This window comes from Equus przewalskii, chromosome 2, assembly GCF_037783145.1.
Source record: "Equus przewalskii isolate Varuska chromosome 2, EquPr2, whole genome shotgun sequence".
Lineage (NCBI taxonomy): Eukaryota > Metazoa > Chordata > Mammalia > Perissodactyla > Equidae > Equus > Equus przewalskii.
In genome coordinates this window covers 28,919,771-28,934,801 of record NC_091832.1, presented here as the reverse complement: position 1 = coordinate 28,934,801, position 15,031 = coordinate 28,919,771, and the positions used below count along the sequence as shown (strand labels likewise).

The 15,031-nt window shown below is 48.4% G+C and overlaps 2 protein-coding genes across 21 annotated transcripts in view; both read left to right on the top strand.

Moving 5' to 3' along the window:
* DHDDS (dehydrodolichyl diphosphate synthase subunit) overlaps window positions 1-5,915 on the top strand; it is a 30,430-nt gene extending 24,515 nt beyond the window's left edge. For 10 of the 19 annotated variants that reach the window (XR_011537515.1, XR_011537512.1, XM_008519493.2 and 7 more), the window contains one exon: window positions 3,522-5,915. Coding sequence is in view for 14 of the 19 variants with exons in the window: in XM_008519493.2 (XP_008517715.1) it covers window positions 3,522-3,761 (240 nt within the window). In the remaining 5 variants the exon portion in view is untranslated. The remainder of the gene's footprint in view (window positions 1-3,521) is intronic. The other 9 variants (XR_011537514.1, XR_011537516.1, XR_011537513.1 and 6 more) reach the window with 1 other exon arrangement.
* HMGN2 (high mobility group nucleosomal binding domain 2) lies at window positions 5,910-10,926 on the top strand. Of its 2 annotated transcripts, XM_070610614.1 has the most exons (6): window positions 5,910-7,197; window positions 8,192-8,236; window positions 8,448-8,477; window positions 8,834-8,884; window positions 9,477-9,572; window positions 10,066-10,926. In XM_070610614.1, exons 1-6 carry the CDS (start codon window positions 7,183-7,185, stop codon window positions 10,099-10,101), a joined length of 273 nt encoding a protein of 90 aa, XP_070466715.1. In that variant the 5' UTR covers window positions 5,910-7,182; the 3' UTR covers window positions 10,102-10,926. The 2 variants fall into 2 exon arrangements, with proteins under 2 accessions (XP_070466715.1, XP_070466716.1); XM_070610615.1 differs by lacking the exon at window positions 8,192-8,236 and having other exon boundaries at window positions 6,985-7,197.
* Window positions 10,927-15,031: the final 4,105 nt, after the last annotated feature.

Genomic DNA, 15,031 nt, shown 5'->3' with positions numbered 1-15,031 from the left:
GCCATAGACATGTAGCACCCTGCTCATCCTGTCCCCAGTACAGGTCCCCAGGCAGGGAGATTCTGGGGGCACTTTGGAACATCATGTTTCCCGCCAGAGGTGTTCTCTCTGTCTCAGGCATCCTCAGAAATGCATCGCCCATGCTGCTGACCTGAGCATGTTGACTGTAGCAAATGGGGCCTTAGGGGAGGACTCTTCGCTGGCTAATGAATGTTTTGAAGCCCAAGACCTGCAGCCTCCTTCCAGGCCTCGGCAAGGTAGTAGAGGACTTGAGGGGCTATTACTTGGTCCCCAGTTCTGCCGGGGACAGAACAAGAGCAGAGAGGCTTAATGCCCAGGAGAGGTTTAGATTAATAGGTGAGAGCCCGATTTGTCAAAGCAAGCTCCGTGGAGCTTTTGCACTGAGATCACATAAGTTCTGTTCAAGAAGTATCTAATGAAATTATTACACCCTCACCCCTGATTGGTCATTATACAGGGAGAGTAGACAGAATGGTCAGGGAGAGAGGAAGTGACTAGGATGTCGGTTAGCCTAGATTTTTCTGAAGCTGAGTACCTGAGAAGACTTAGAACACTGCTGAGAAGGGGAGGTAGATCCAGACCGTGTGGAGGCCGCACAGACAGGCATCCAGATGCAGGCCACCGGTTCCCCACTCCACCCCTAGAAAGTACAGCTTATCCAGAGGCACAAGACACATTCCCCATAGACCTCTCAAGAAGCCACCTTAGTAGAGAAACCAAGGAAACTTCAACCTACTCTGTGACCTGGGCCACGTCCCTTCCCTTCTCGGCCTCAGTGTCCTTGCTTGTCTAAAGTGAGGAGGCTGGAGCAGATGGTCTTAAGGAGCTCCCCTGACTCCATCATCCTAAAAGTGATCTGCTGATTCCTGGCAAACAGAGGCCAGGCTCTGCCTTGGCCTCTGCCTCCCTGCCTCCACTCAGTCTGGGGCTGCCATTTGGAAGAAGCTTGAGCTTCACGGAGCAACTTTAGCTCCGTATTTCCTCCCTGTGTGGCTTAGTGCCCCCATCTTTTCTGTCCTTCCAGAACTTAGCCTCCTTAGCCCTAGCCACAGCAGGTGTGATAGAAAAATAGCTAACCATTAATAACCAGGCACCAGCCTAGGCATTCATTATCTCATTTTTCCTTAAACCACCCAGGGAGGTGGGTACTATCATCTCCATTTTGCAGAATAAGAAACAGGCATAGGGCCGGCCCAGTGGCATAGCGGTTAAGTTCATGCGCTCTGCTTCAGCAGCCTGGGATTCACCGCTTCTGACCCCAGGCACGGACCTATGCACTGCTTATCGAGCCAAGTTGTGGCTGGTGTCCCTCATATAAAGTAGAGGAAGATGGACATGGATGTTAGCTCAGGGCCAGTCTTCCTCAGCAAAAAGAGAAGGATTGGCAGTGGGTGTTAGCTAAGGGCTAATCTTTGAAAAAAAACAAAAAAAAACTGTTAAAAAAGAAAAGAAAAGAAATAGGCCTAGAGAGGTGAGTGAGTCCTTTGGACAGGAACTTTTCAAACCCCAGTGCTCCAGGACTCAGTCTAGCCTCATCAAGCTCTTCAATCAATTTCATGTGTCTTTGCCCATGATTTCCACTGCCTGCTATTCTCCTCCCCCCACATACCCCAGCTTTATCCAAATCCTCCCCCATTGGTTAAAGCCTGGCTCAAATATTGCCTGTCCATGAGGTTTCACTGCTCCTTGACCTTCATCAACCACAATTTCTCTCTCCTCTGAGCTGCATGGCCCTTTTTCTTGCCTCCCTGATGACCCTTACTACATTGTACCTTGTATTATGGGACTTTGTATATGGATCTTGTGTCCTAATCAGCCTTTAAGCATGTGGATTGCTGAGACTATATCGTGTGCATCTCCATACCCCCAGTAAGGTCCTCTCCTCCTGGGTTTCTCCTGACCAAGGCCAGGAAGAAGCCTTTGCAACAAGATAGAGAGCCTTAGCAGCAACTTCTCAAGCCTGTTTTAGTCTTCATAGCTCCATTTGTGAGCTCATTATCATAGCAGAAGAGTACCCATGAATGCCTGGGATCATTCAGGAGCCTAGAGGGGCAATATTCCAGAATTTTCATTTGTCATCTTTATTCATGCAGTAAACCTTTATTGCTGAGAGACCTTAGCGAATCACTTCCCTACTCTGAACCTCCATCTCTTATCTCCAACAGATAGAAGGTACCTCCCTAGCTCCATTGTGAGGGTCAAGTGCTTGTGCACATGTAAGATATTCCTTAAAAGATGAAGACAGAGCAATCCAGGTATTTACAGGCTGAATAAGACACAGACATGTACATAAATACCATAATACAGGACAGAATGTGATAAGAGTCATTAGGGTATAGGCTGCCAAGTCAGCAGCAAAGCATAGATTCTCACATGGAATAGGTTTGGCAGGAGAGCTCTGGTGCAAAGGCTCTGTGGTTAGAGTGGCAGGAGCAGAGTGCCTCAGCGGGGCACAGCAAGGCCTTGGTTCTGCTCCAAAGGGATTTCCCCCTCTCATGTGCCAGGAGCATCCTCGCTGCTCTCCTGGGATCACATGGTCAGTCGATTGAGTATTTCACATCTGTGGGGCGCCCCAGGTTCCAAGGAGGAAAAGCCACACAGTCTCTGCCCTCTAACACTTCATGGTTTGTCTGGAGACACACAAAGGGTATGAGAAGTGCAGCCAGGGAGTATGGTCAACTACCTAGTGTCAGAGCTGGTTCCAGAAGCTCTGAGGGCTCTATCAAGTATTCAACAGCTTATTTTCTAACAGAAAAAGTAGACTATGGACACTAAGACCTATTCTACTAGGCAGAATGCAGTAAGTGGCTTAAGAGAGCTAAACCTGCTTCTCAGAATGTTCATAGGAGGGTCATTTGCTAGAGGAGTCAGGCTGGTCTCCATACAGGAGGCAAGTCTGGAGCCAAATTCTGGAAAATTGCTTAGGGAGTTGGGAGGATGGCAACCTTAGAGTGATTTGGGAAACTAAAGGACCCGATGGGCATGTCCCAGGCGGGAATAGGACCTTCTTTACAGCAGAGAATAGATAGTAATGACTTATAAAATTGCTGTTTCTTTTTGAGAGCCTGCTAGAGAGGGTTTTGCATATATTATCTCTAATCCTTAAAACCACTCTTCAAGGTAGGCACAACCCCCACTTTACAGATGAAGAAATGAGGTTAGGAGAGGATTTGCCCAAAGCCATAAATCTAGTTGGTGGGGGAACCAGAAGTCAGACTCACATTTGCCTGGTTCCCTTCCAAGTGGAAACCTGAGAAGAATTTCAAGAAATACAGGTGCTCCCTCCAAAACAAACCAAGATGGACCTAGAACTGCCACTGCCCTGCCCGTATGTACAACCTGGGCATCACCCATCTCACCTGCTCCCAAACCTTCCCAAATCTGGTACAAGCTCCCCACTGTTCCACTTAACTTGGCCCACCCTGTGCCCTACCTCCTCCAATCCAGTTCCACCCACACCTAAAAATGATTTCCCCACCCCAATCCCCATTTTTCTCTAGCAGAAGGCCCGAGACATGTATGCAGAGGAGCGGAAGAGGCAGCAGCTGGAGAGGGACCAGGCTGCAGTGACAGAGCAGCTGCTGCAAGAGGGGCTCCAGGCCAGTGGGGACGCCCAGCTCCGATGGACACGCTTGCACAAACTCTCAGCCAGACGGGAAGAGCGGGTCCAAGGCTTCCTGCAGGCCCTGGAACTCAAGCGGGCTGACTGGCTGGCACGTCTGGGCACTGCATCAGCCTGAGGGAGGCTGGCCTCCTGTCACTTTGCCCTGCCCTTTGCCACCCCCCGTCCCCCCCCACCAGGGCCCTACTCCTCTTTCTTTTCTTGGTGAAAGGCACCTCCCTCCTGATGAATTGTGTTCCCTTTGCTTGGCAGGGGAGCCCCAGAGGCCAGGTCTGCTGGCCATAGATACCTTTGGGCTGCCTGAGACAGTGGCCCCTAGGGAGGGTTGAGGGCGAGAGTCTCCCACAAGTACACTAAACCCAGCTCTGCTGGTCAGTAGGTTTGGACAGCAGGGGGCCCCAACTCTTCTGCTGCCTGCTCCTTCCACGCGTGTGCTCCTAGACACACTTTCTTTTTCCACCAGCACATCCTTCGATACACAGAATTGAGGGGAAGAGCTCTCCCCAAACCCTCGCCCTTTACCCATCTTCTTAGCCTTCCACCTGACTTTCACAAAAGATTTGGTTCCACCTCGGATCTGCTGGTAAATAGCTAATAGGCAGCCAGCATAATTTGGGCAAGGAAGGGGAGGGAGAGAGAGAAAAAATGTGCCCATCTGCTGCTCCTCCCCCTTGGCTCTCCACCTGGGATTTGCTATTGAATCTCTACCCCCTCCCACCCTGCAGTGCTGATTGCTCACTGAAAGGCTCAGCGCCCCCAATGGCGCCGAAGCCAGGCGGGTGATTACAATCCAATTACCTATTGTCGACTCAGCCCACACAAGCTTTTCTCCTCCTTTTGCAGGGCATGGGGCCAGGTTCCGCTCCCCAGTGAGACTGGCCCCCTCGAGGGGTACAGGGTAACAGAAGAGCCTCTAGGCCCTGGTGAATCTAATCCAGCACAGGCCTCCTTCCCTGGAACACATCAGGACCAAGAGCACAGAAACAAGTGCTTCTCCCGGCTGACTGGGCCTCCTGACCTCACCATCTCAGACTGCTTCCCACCTCCTCAATCTGTGAGGCTTCTTCTCTCAGCTTTTTGACCTGGCCCCCTAACTAGGCCCTGAAACAATTTGTTCTCAGCATGGCAGAATCTCAGCTTGGGAGGGCCAAGGCTGCCCAGCAGGAAGAAGGCCAAATCAAGGGCCATGTCCTTTCCCTTACCTCTCCCTGCCAGACCTCGCTGCAGAGCTGCTGAGAGGATTAGTGCCTTTGAAGAGTTGTCTGCCTGAGCAATTCTGTGCTTCAGGTGCAGCAAGCACCGGCCGGTAATACCAACCAAACGCTATTCTGTTTAGTCTTCCCGTTTTACTTTCTGCAAACTGTTTCCCAGCACCTCCCTCTAGGGGAGAGGGAGGGTCCTGCAAGCAGTGGTAAGAGCATACTCTTTAAATCCCTAACTTTCCTATACTCCAGTCTCCTCTTCCCCTTCCTGTGCCTGAATACCTGGCACAAGAGACCCCTTGGCCATCCTCCCTGCTCCCAGAATCAATTGTAAATGCCAGACACTGCGATTGAGAAGCCAACCCATGCACCTTTGGCAAGCCCCCCCCACACACCTGGCACTCCCCACTACCAATGGCTGGCAAAGGGTTCCCAGAGAGCAGGTGCTGTACATTTTCCAGCTTTACAATGGGGCTGTTGACAGCCTTAATTAGGGAGGCATGAATTATGCGGCTATAATACAGAGCCCTACAATTAAGGCGGGAATGAGGGGCTGGAGGCAGCAAACGGAATCTGCCCTGTGAGCGTGGCTGTTGAGTCCTGTCTCCGTTCTCTGTCTGACTTTGCCTAATATGATTTGGGTACAGCAGAGGTGATTAATGGGGCTGGTATCTCCCTTTGGCCTGAGGTCCCGTGTTCTGGGAGAGGTGCACAGAGTGGGGTGGGGTGAGGTGGGGTGGGGTGGGAGGGGAGGGGCTGCCCCAGGAGGCACTGTAGGGGTGGAAAGAGACTGAGAGGCCACCTAGAAGCAGGGGCTGCAGATAGTTGAACTCATTGTGGTTGCTTTCTACCAGTATGATTTGTGCAAACCAGCTTCAACCCTTGCCTCAAGAAATAGGTGGGGACCTATTTAAATGTCTTCCTACTTTTGAGCTGAGCCCCCACTTGAGGATATTTACCGTGTTTTTGTGTTCTCCTGGGTGTCAAATAGAATTTTAAGAATTCTTTCTTGAATGTAAAACTTGTTTGCTACCAGTGCAATGTAAGAACATCTTGTTTTGCTGCTGCAACTGTCTACCCTTCTTCAGGTGTGCTTGGCTACCTCCAGGATCCGTAGCTTTGGGGGCGTGTGGCATGGGGGCACCACTGGAAGAGCCCTTTTGCCGTCGCAACACCTGTTTCTCTGCTTGTTTCCTAATCCCCGGACGCCTTCCTCCACCTCCTTTTCCTCGCGCAAGTGAAAGGAAGCCAGCCTGCCAGTGTGGAAGGAGGGATTTCGCCAGCTGCGTTTGCAGCGCCCAGGCTTGGTGGCCGCATCGGGTGGGGGCAGCTGAGCTTGAAGTCTCTGAAGCGGGTGGAGCGTAGGGGGAGGGGAGTGCTGGTAGGCCTCCTTGACGGCCGCTCTCCATTATTCTGCGGCGGGGTCCTGAAGTCCCAGAATACAGAGACCTAAGGGAGCCACCCAACAGGCTTTTGGGGGGGGCCTCGTTGGATTTGGGGAGGCGGCTGAGCAACGGGTGCTGAAAGGACAGCTCCTACCTGCCCCGCTGCACCCGAAAGGCACCTCTGCGTGTAAAGTCTCCCCTTCGAGCCCCCACCCCATCTCGAGTGGACCGCCTTCCAGGTGAGGTGCACCAAAGGCTTCCTCAGAGTGGCAGCTTGGAAGGATGCACGTCCGGCTGCGCCAAGCTGGCTTCCCCGCTCTTTCCCCACTTCAGCGTCAGCCTTGGCCCTGGGAACTGCAGCCTGTGCCTCCAAGCCGCGCGCTTCCTCCCGCCTCCGGCGGAGAAGGGCGGTGCGGCCAGGCCTTGCAAACCCTTCTTCTGGGGCCCCCCGCAGGAACAGGAAGGAAAGCGGCCGAGATGCGCCCTAAGTGTCGCACGGCTTGGAGAAGTGGGTAGCTCGGTTGCATAAGGTGGAAGGAACTTGGTAGTTTGTAAAAGCCAGCTCTTGGCGGGAGCCGAAACCCAGAGCCTGCCGACTCGCACCACCCCCCTCATTTATTGCCTTAGTCGCGCGCCTCCCCCACTGCGCCCCCACCCCCTAGGCGCGCCGCCGTCTCGCGCGCCCTCCCCCCATACCCCCCTCCTCACTCCCTCCAGAGGAGGTGAGTTTAAACCCCGCCCACGTGACCCCAGCTGGGCCAATGAGCGGCGGCGGGAGGTGAAATCCGGTTCTAACCGGTCCGGGGCTCCCAGCGCTATAAAAACTTTATAAACCCCCCGGAGCCCGAGCAGTGTGAAGAAGAAGAGGCGAGAGCGACCCCCGGGCCGACTAAAGCCCGCGCGCCGCTGCATCCCCCGCGTCCAGCGCCAACGTCCCGCCGCCGTCGTCACCATGCCCAAGAGAAAGGTACGTGGCGCAAGGGCCCCGGGCGCTGGGCCGCCACTGCCGCCGCCGCCACCACCGCTGCTGCTGCCGCCGCCGCCGCCGCTCCCCCGGCTTTGGAGCGCGAGGATCGGCGTCGGACTGGAGCAGGCGCAGCCGCTCGGCGCGGGTGCTCGAGGCGGTGTCAGGCGGCCCCGGGCTAACCCTGCGCGGTTCGGCTGCCCGCGGGCGCCAGAGGCCATATTGGAGGAGCGGCGGCCGCGGCGGGAGGAGCCATGTTGGCGGCTGTTTATCGCGCTCCCCTCGGGCTCGACGTGCCCGCCCCGCGCCCCCTCCCCCATCGCCATGCCCCCTCCCCTCCCCGCGGGCGGGCAATTCAAACCCGAAAGGGCGGGAAGGCGGCGCTCGGGGTTGGCGGGCGGGGGAACGCGCTGCCGCCAAAAAAACCGCCACCGTGAGGGGGCGGGGCCGTGTCCCTCGGGGCGGGGCTTCGCCGTGTGGCTCCGCCTCCGCCCACGGCCCCCGCGCACGAGACTCGAGCGCCGGTGCGCGCCGCTGTCGCCCACGAGTTCCCCCGGCTGCGCGCGCCTCCGGTCCCCCGCCCTCGACGGCTGCCATGGCAACGGCGCTCGGGCCCCGCCTCCGGAGGGGTTTGTTTGCACCATCTGCAGCTGTTGCTTCTGCCTGGCGCGGGCTGCGCTGCTCGCTCCAGCTTAGCGCGCGCTTCCCGGGCCGCTCGGCGGAAGACACCCGGCCTCCCTGCGCGCTGTGGGCCACACCGGCGGTGGCGCTCACACAAGCGAGCTCTCCCGCAGCTTTCTAAGCACTTGGGGTATTTGCATAGGAGCTGGGGGGTGCTAAGAACTGACGATTTGTATGTCCTAGAAAAGTTGTGTGCCAGACTTCCCCTTCAGTTTTTTCCCTTATAACTTCTTAATTTGGGGGGGTTAAGCTTAGGGAATCATTAAGAATTGCCTCAGAAGCTGCAACTTTCTTAGTTTTTGTTTGTTTTTAATAGGCTGAAGGGGATGCTAAAGGAGATAAAGCCAAGGTGAAGGACGAAGTAAGTCTTATTTATTCTTTCTTCTTTGGAGTCTTACAAAGGCTTTGGCTCCTTTGGTGGTAATTAACCGTAGCTCTCGTCCTGAATTTGCCTAAGTAAGCCCTCTTTACTTCCTATGTCTAGAACAAATTGGCACCAACATTTCTGGGTTTTTTTCCTCAAGTGGTTCAGCTGTCCTATTTCTAACTTTTTCCCCTTTTTTCTTTAATAGCCACAGAGAAGATCTGCAAGGTTATCTGCTGTAAGTGTCTGCTTTTAAATTTTAATATTTGTCCTTGAGACTAAAAAGCATTGAAAAATAATCCTCTTTGCTTCCCATGAGTTATGATCAGTGGCTGGTTTTGAATGATCTACTCCATTGTGGACTCTCACCCATTTGAGATTTACTGGTTCTGATGTTCTGGTGGCTGTAGCCACAGTGGGACACTTCAGGATGTTACTTGAGTGGGTTTCTGAAGATAGGAAATTCTAATGGAAAGCTAGCCACAAAACCTTTAGAGAATAGGAACTTCCATGTCAGTGGTACTGGGGTTGGGTTTGGGTTTTCTTTGGTCCATCATACTAATGTTCTCTTTCTCTCTTTCACCGGAATAAAAGAAACCTGCTCCTCCAAAGCCAGAGCCCAAGCCTAAAAAGGCCCCTGCAAAGGTGAGCAGGACTAGGAGACAGACTTGCTTCTAGGAGTTACATAAGGCTGAGCAGTTTCCCCTGTTGCTGACAGGAGACCTGCTACATGATGACTTCATCTGTTGGTACAAAGTCGAGATATGACAAAGTTACTAGGACTAGGCCTTAAAATAACATTGGAATTGGTCATTTTTACAGTATGAACACTGTCGTTTATCTTAATTTAGCACAATGGTGACTCCATTAATGGGTATTCTACATTGTTTCGATAGCTTGCGTTATTCCTGAGATTTGTCATATGGTTTCTTAATGAAAAACTATCAACAATTCACAGAAAACTGCACTTGGATATTAAACCCCCTAAGTGTTTAAGCTGTTTTACTCTTAGTACTTACAGTCACATAACAATTTTTACATACTGAAGACCACAGCAAAGTATAGATAATTTGGTCTGGTTTTGATTCATTTTTTTAAATAAACGGAGAGGATTTAAAGTTTGTGTATGTGTGTTTTATCCTCCATAAACAATCCTCTCTTGTGCAGAACTTTGCAGACCATACCCTGGTAATATGAAATGAGGAGAAACAGCTTTCTTTTTTCTCCCCCCTTTCAGAAGGGAGAGAAGGTACCCAAAGGGAAAAAGGGGAAGGCTGACGCTGGCAAGGATGGGAATAACCCTGCCGAAAATGGAGATGCCAAAACAGACCAGGTACAGCTGCTGGTGCGCTTTTCAGTCTGCTCATTTAATCAGTCACTCATCGCAAAGGCTTTCACTGCCTTTTTCCTGCGTCTGCATCATGCCAAGTGTGCGTTTCAGTCCGGAGTTTGCTTGTGGCTTTTCTGTTAACTTTAATCCTGGATTCCTGAAGTCTGCCATCTGATAGAAAGGGCACCGTGGGCGAGATCCTTGTCCTGTCATTAGGTGTCACACTTGTGCTACACCACAGAGTTTTCGAGCTGGGAGTGACCTCAGATCTTCTATGCTGGTGTGTTCCCTTCCCCAGTTTTACAGTACGGTCCAGAGGGGAAGTGACTTAATGCAGTAACCTACAAACTCAGTCTCCAAACAAGTGCGGAGTCTTAGTGTCAAAGTACCTAAAACCTGAACTTGGCCTGGGAACAAAGTAATGCTGTAGATGGAAAATGAATGAAGGTAGTTTCAAAATTCATACGTTGTATTAATCTGTCTATTTTTCTTTTAGGCACAGAAAGCTGAAGGTGCTGGAGATGCCAAGTGAAGTGTGTGCATTTTTGATAACTGTGTACTTCTGGTGACTGTACAGTTTGAAATACTATTTTTTATCAAGTTTTATAAAAATGCAGAATTTTGTTTTACTTTTTTTTTTAAGCTATGTTGTTAGCACACAGAACACTTCATTGTTGTTTTTCGGGGAAGGGCATATGTCACTAATAGAATGTCTCCGAAACTGGATTGACATGGGGAAAAAAACATCTTTCCCTTCTAGTTTTGAGAGACCTTCCTCTTGGTTCCCAGGAGGAGAGATCTCTTGACGTTGACACACATGCGCCACCTTGGCACAAACGCCTGGTGGTGTGGAAAAACTAAAATTCGTTTTTATGTCTTCTTCACCCTCTCCGCCTTCAGCATAGACCTGACTCCCTTAAACCCAGAGACCTCTTGAGACCTGACCCCCAAAAATTGGTTACTAGTATGTCAGGCAATCTGGACTTGCCAGTGTCACCATTGAGATGGCACCCCTCAAAAGAGCAGCAGTTCCCTTATTTAGATTGTGGATCTTCAGATTGATAGTTCTGCCATTTTCATTTCATTTCCTGAAAGTCAGGGTCGGCTTGTGAAAAGTTGTTAAACAACATGCTAAATGTGAAACGTCAACCCTCACTCTAAACTTGCCCTGTTGAGAGCATCACATGAAGACTTCGTTGGGTTTTATAGTGGCTTTCTGATTTTGGTAGTCCATTGAAGAAGGGAGTTTGAAAGTTGTTGTATACTGTTACCGATTGTCTGCCCATGTCCTGCCTGAAATACCATGATTGTTTATGAAAAGTATCTTTAATAAAGCTGGATACAGTTTGGCTTGGAATGCTGCCTCTAATCTTTTCCCAGGAGTTGGGGAGCCTAGTTTCTCCAAGTCTCTTGGGACAGGATGCATTCTGGTGTGAGCTGTAGAAGTTCCATGTACAGTCAATCTTTGGTTTACAGTCAGTCTGTAGAACACAGTGCTAGGTGGAGTTAGGCAAGATCCCAGGAGTAAGTAGAGCAGTGGTGAGAGGCTGGGAGCAGAGACGTAGTTTCTGTGCTTGTTATGTAGCATTACCTGAAGTATACATTTAAATGCAGATTTTTGGTAGATCTGAGATTTTGGCCTGGTAGCTGACAGCAAAAAGAGCCTCTTTACTTCATTCATATGTAAAACCTCTAAAATTGGCGTATTAATAGATCCAACAGTAGTAGTCTTGTGTCAGGAGAAAGTGCTTCTGTCTATAACAGCCGGCGATAAGATCTATTAGACAGATGGCACTCTGCTCTTAAGCAGACCTGCACATCTGTGAATTGATTAAATTCTTGTCCTTGCTGGTGAACTGCTCTGGGTCCAAAAACAAAGCCGTTAATGGGGACTCGTCTGGTTGCTTTAGTTTGGAGACCCTGGTGAAATAGCAAAAGTTATGTTAGGAAATAGAACTTGTAATAAATTGATGCTCACAATTTGAATTTGCTTTTGCAGGTCACCTTTGTTTGAGGGGAATAAAGTAAATTGGAGACTACAAAAAAGATACCTTTCATTGGTTTGTTTATCCCCTTAGTCCAAATGGTGGAGCTATCATATCAGTTAAGCTCTTCCTTGATAGATATTTTTGTGTATTATCTTTGGTCTTCAGTTTGGGTACAATTGTGTAATCCAAGTGTTAACACCTGTTTTCTGGCTGAGGAAATGGGCTCAGATGAAGAAACTTGTTCAGGGTTATGTGTACATCTAAAGCACAGTTATGTGTACATCCAGTGACTCGAAAGTCAGGATTCAAACTCCTCATCAGAAATACCTTCTGACTTGGACTCCTATTTGAGGGCACCTTTTGGATAAGGTAAAAATTGTCTACCTAGGTAGTTTCCAGCCATTTGCTGTCATAATTGCTGAAATAGTTCTAGGTTGTAGAGTTTTAATTTTTACTCAGGTGTCATCTTCCAGCAGTGGAAACCATTACAGCCCTGAGGGCTAGGGGTACGGCAGCTTGGTATTTGTGGAGAAGTTGCATAATTTGAGAAAGCCACAGTTGGGGTTGCTTTATCGGTATTTGTCTGAGTTCACATTCAGTAAAATGTGTCGAGCCACAAGACTGCTAGGAGCTTGGCCACGTGCTGGTGCTTAATCTTTGGGTCAATCCCTTGTAGGTGTTACTCCCATTTTATAGTTAGGAAACAGACTTGGATATGAAGTGACTGGCTGAGGTTGAACTCAGTAGTAACTCTTCCTGTTACCTGGAAATTAGGATGAGTAAGGTGAACTTGAACTTTTTTTTTCTTCCTGGAAAATGTTTACTGATTTGACTGGTTGTGGACCATGAAAGTGCCTGGGCTTAAAAACCAAGAAACCAGACGTCAAAACACGATAAGGACATTTGAGACAGCCGTTATAGCATGCCCAGTGTCAGCCCTAACCTAAACACAGTAAGATAATAGAAAAGTGGGTTCCCTTCCCCTTGGCCCTGTCTCCAAGCTCATTCTGCTAACCAATCTCAGGAAGAGTTAACCAGTGACCCACATTAGGATGCTTTGGGCTCTAAGTAAAAAAAAAAAATCAAATGGCTTGAACGGCAGGAGAGTTTATCTCCCTAAGAGAAATCCTGAGGTCTGGTGATTCTGAGGACCCAGGTAGTGCTTTCCAACTTTGCTCTGCCGCCCTCTGTGTTATCCAGCTGCCTCACTTCCACGTCAGCTGCTGCAGGCCTCCCTCAGCTTGAGACACCCATGTCCAGAGGCAGAAGACCTATTTCGTCATTTTTTTCTCCTTAAGAATAATTAGTTCCCAGAAGCACCTCAGCAGCCTGAGTTACTTTGGGCAGAACTGGATCACCTGCCCACTCCTAAACCAATCATGGCAAGAGGGATGGAGCCACTGGGTCTGTTTAGGATTCAGCCAGAATTATTGGAATTAAGTAGGGGAGGGATAGATGATGGAAGAGGGAAAGGACTTAGTGAGTTGACAACCTTAATGCTACGCTCATCCTGTGGTTTCTCCAGGCCTCGCCTCACCTGGCTTTACTGTAGCATTTGACACCACTGAGCACAAGCCCCCCACCATTTTTTAAATTGAGATAAAATTCACCATTTGAAAGTATACAGTTCAGTGGTTTTTAGTATATTCGCAAGGTTGTGCAACAATTACCACTAATTCCAGAATATTTTTATCACTCCAAAAATACTTAGCGGTCGCTCCCTATTCCTCCTTCCTCCAGCCCTAGGCAACAACTAATCTACTTTCTGTCTCTATAGGTTGGCCTGTTCTGGACATTCCATCTAAATGGAGTCATAATGTGTAGTCTTGTGTCTGGTTTCTTGCACTTAGCATTATGTTGTCAAGGTTCATCCATGTTGTAGCATGTACTTCATTCCTTTTATTGGCAAATATTCATTGTATGGATATATCACATTTTATTCCTTCGTCAGTTGATGGACATTTTGGTTGTTTCCACTGTTTGGCTATTACTATGAGTATTGTATACAAATTTTTATATGGATGTACGTTTTCATTTCTTTTGGGCATATAATGGAATTGCTGGTCATATGGTATGTCTATGTTAAACTTTGAGGAACTGCCAGATCGTTTTTCCACAGTGGCTACACCGTTTCGCATTACCACCAGCAATGTCTGAGGGTTCCACATTTTTCCATATCCTCGTCAACACACATATTCCCTTTTTTCTTTTTTTAATTAGAAGCATCCTAGTGGGTATGAAGTGATATTTCATTGTATTGATTTGCATTTCCCTAATGACTAGGATGTTGAGCATCTTTTCATATGCTTATTGGCCATTTGTGGTTTTTTGTGTTTTTTTTGAAAAATGTCTATTCAAATCCTTTGTTCATTTTTTAACTGGGTTATTTATCTCTATTTTTGAGGTGGAGTTCTTTATATATTTTGGATACCAGATCCTCATCAGATACGTGATTTGCAAGTATTTTTTCCCATTTGAGTTTTCTTCACATACCTGAGTGTCTTGACCAGTTTTTAATTTTGATGAAGTCCAATTTCTTTCATTTTAGCTTGCTTGTGCTTTAGTGTCATATCTAAATCCATTGCCTAGTCCAAGGTCATAAAGATTTACACCTATGTCTTCTAAGAGTTTTAAATAATTTTAGCTCTTAAATTTAGGTCTTTGAACCTAATTTTGAGTTAATTTTTGTATATGGTGTGAGGTAGGAGGCCAAGCATTCCTTCCTCCTAAAAACTGTTCTAGACCTCTTTGTGGGCCTTCCAGTTTCTAAGATGTTTGTCTGGTTCTTTGCTCTATGACCACTCCTCAAACCCCTTTCTCTACAGTTCGTCCCTGGACATCCAGTGACTCTCATTTTCATCTCTCATCCACATCTCTCGAGTTCAATATTTCCACCTTCTGTACAATTGACCCAGATGTAACACAAGCACCAAAAGTCAACATGACCAAAATGGGACTCATCTTGTTCACAAACCCACCTCTCCTGCTTTTCCTAGATCTGATAAAAGACCACCACCCGTTCCATCCCTCAAGCAATTTTAAATACAGAAAATTTCAAATATGTGCAAAAGTAGAAGAATATAACGAACCCTGTCACATAGCCTCAGCAATTAGCAACTTGTGGCCAATCTTGTTTCATTTATACCACTGTCTACTTCTCCCCCTTACCATAGCCTGACACCATAGCATTCATCTATAAATATTTCAATATATATTTTTAAAGGTGTGGACTTATTTTAGAACCATCACAATACCATTGTACCAAAAAATTAACATTAATTCCTTAATGTTATGAAGTACTTTAAGTTGCATGTGTTATTTTTAGGTAATTTATTTGTTTGAATGAGAATCCAGACAGGTCTACCTACGTATTGCAGTTGGTTGGCATATTTCCTGGGATGTCTTTGAGCCTATAGGCTCCTCACTGTTTCCCAGTCTGGATTTTGCTATTATCTCTATGGTGTTATTTAACAG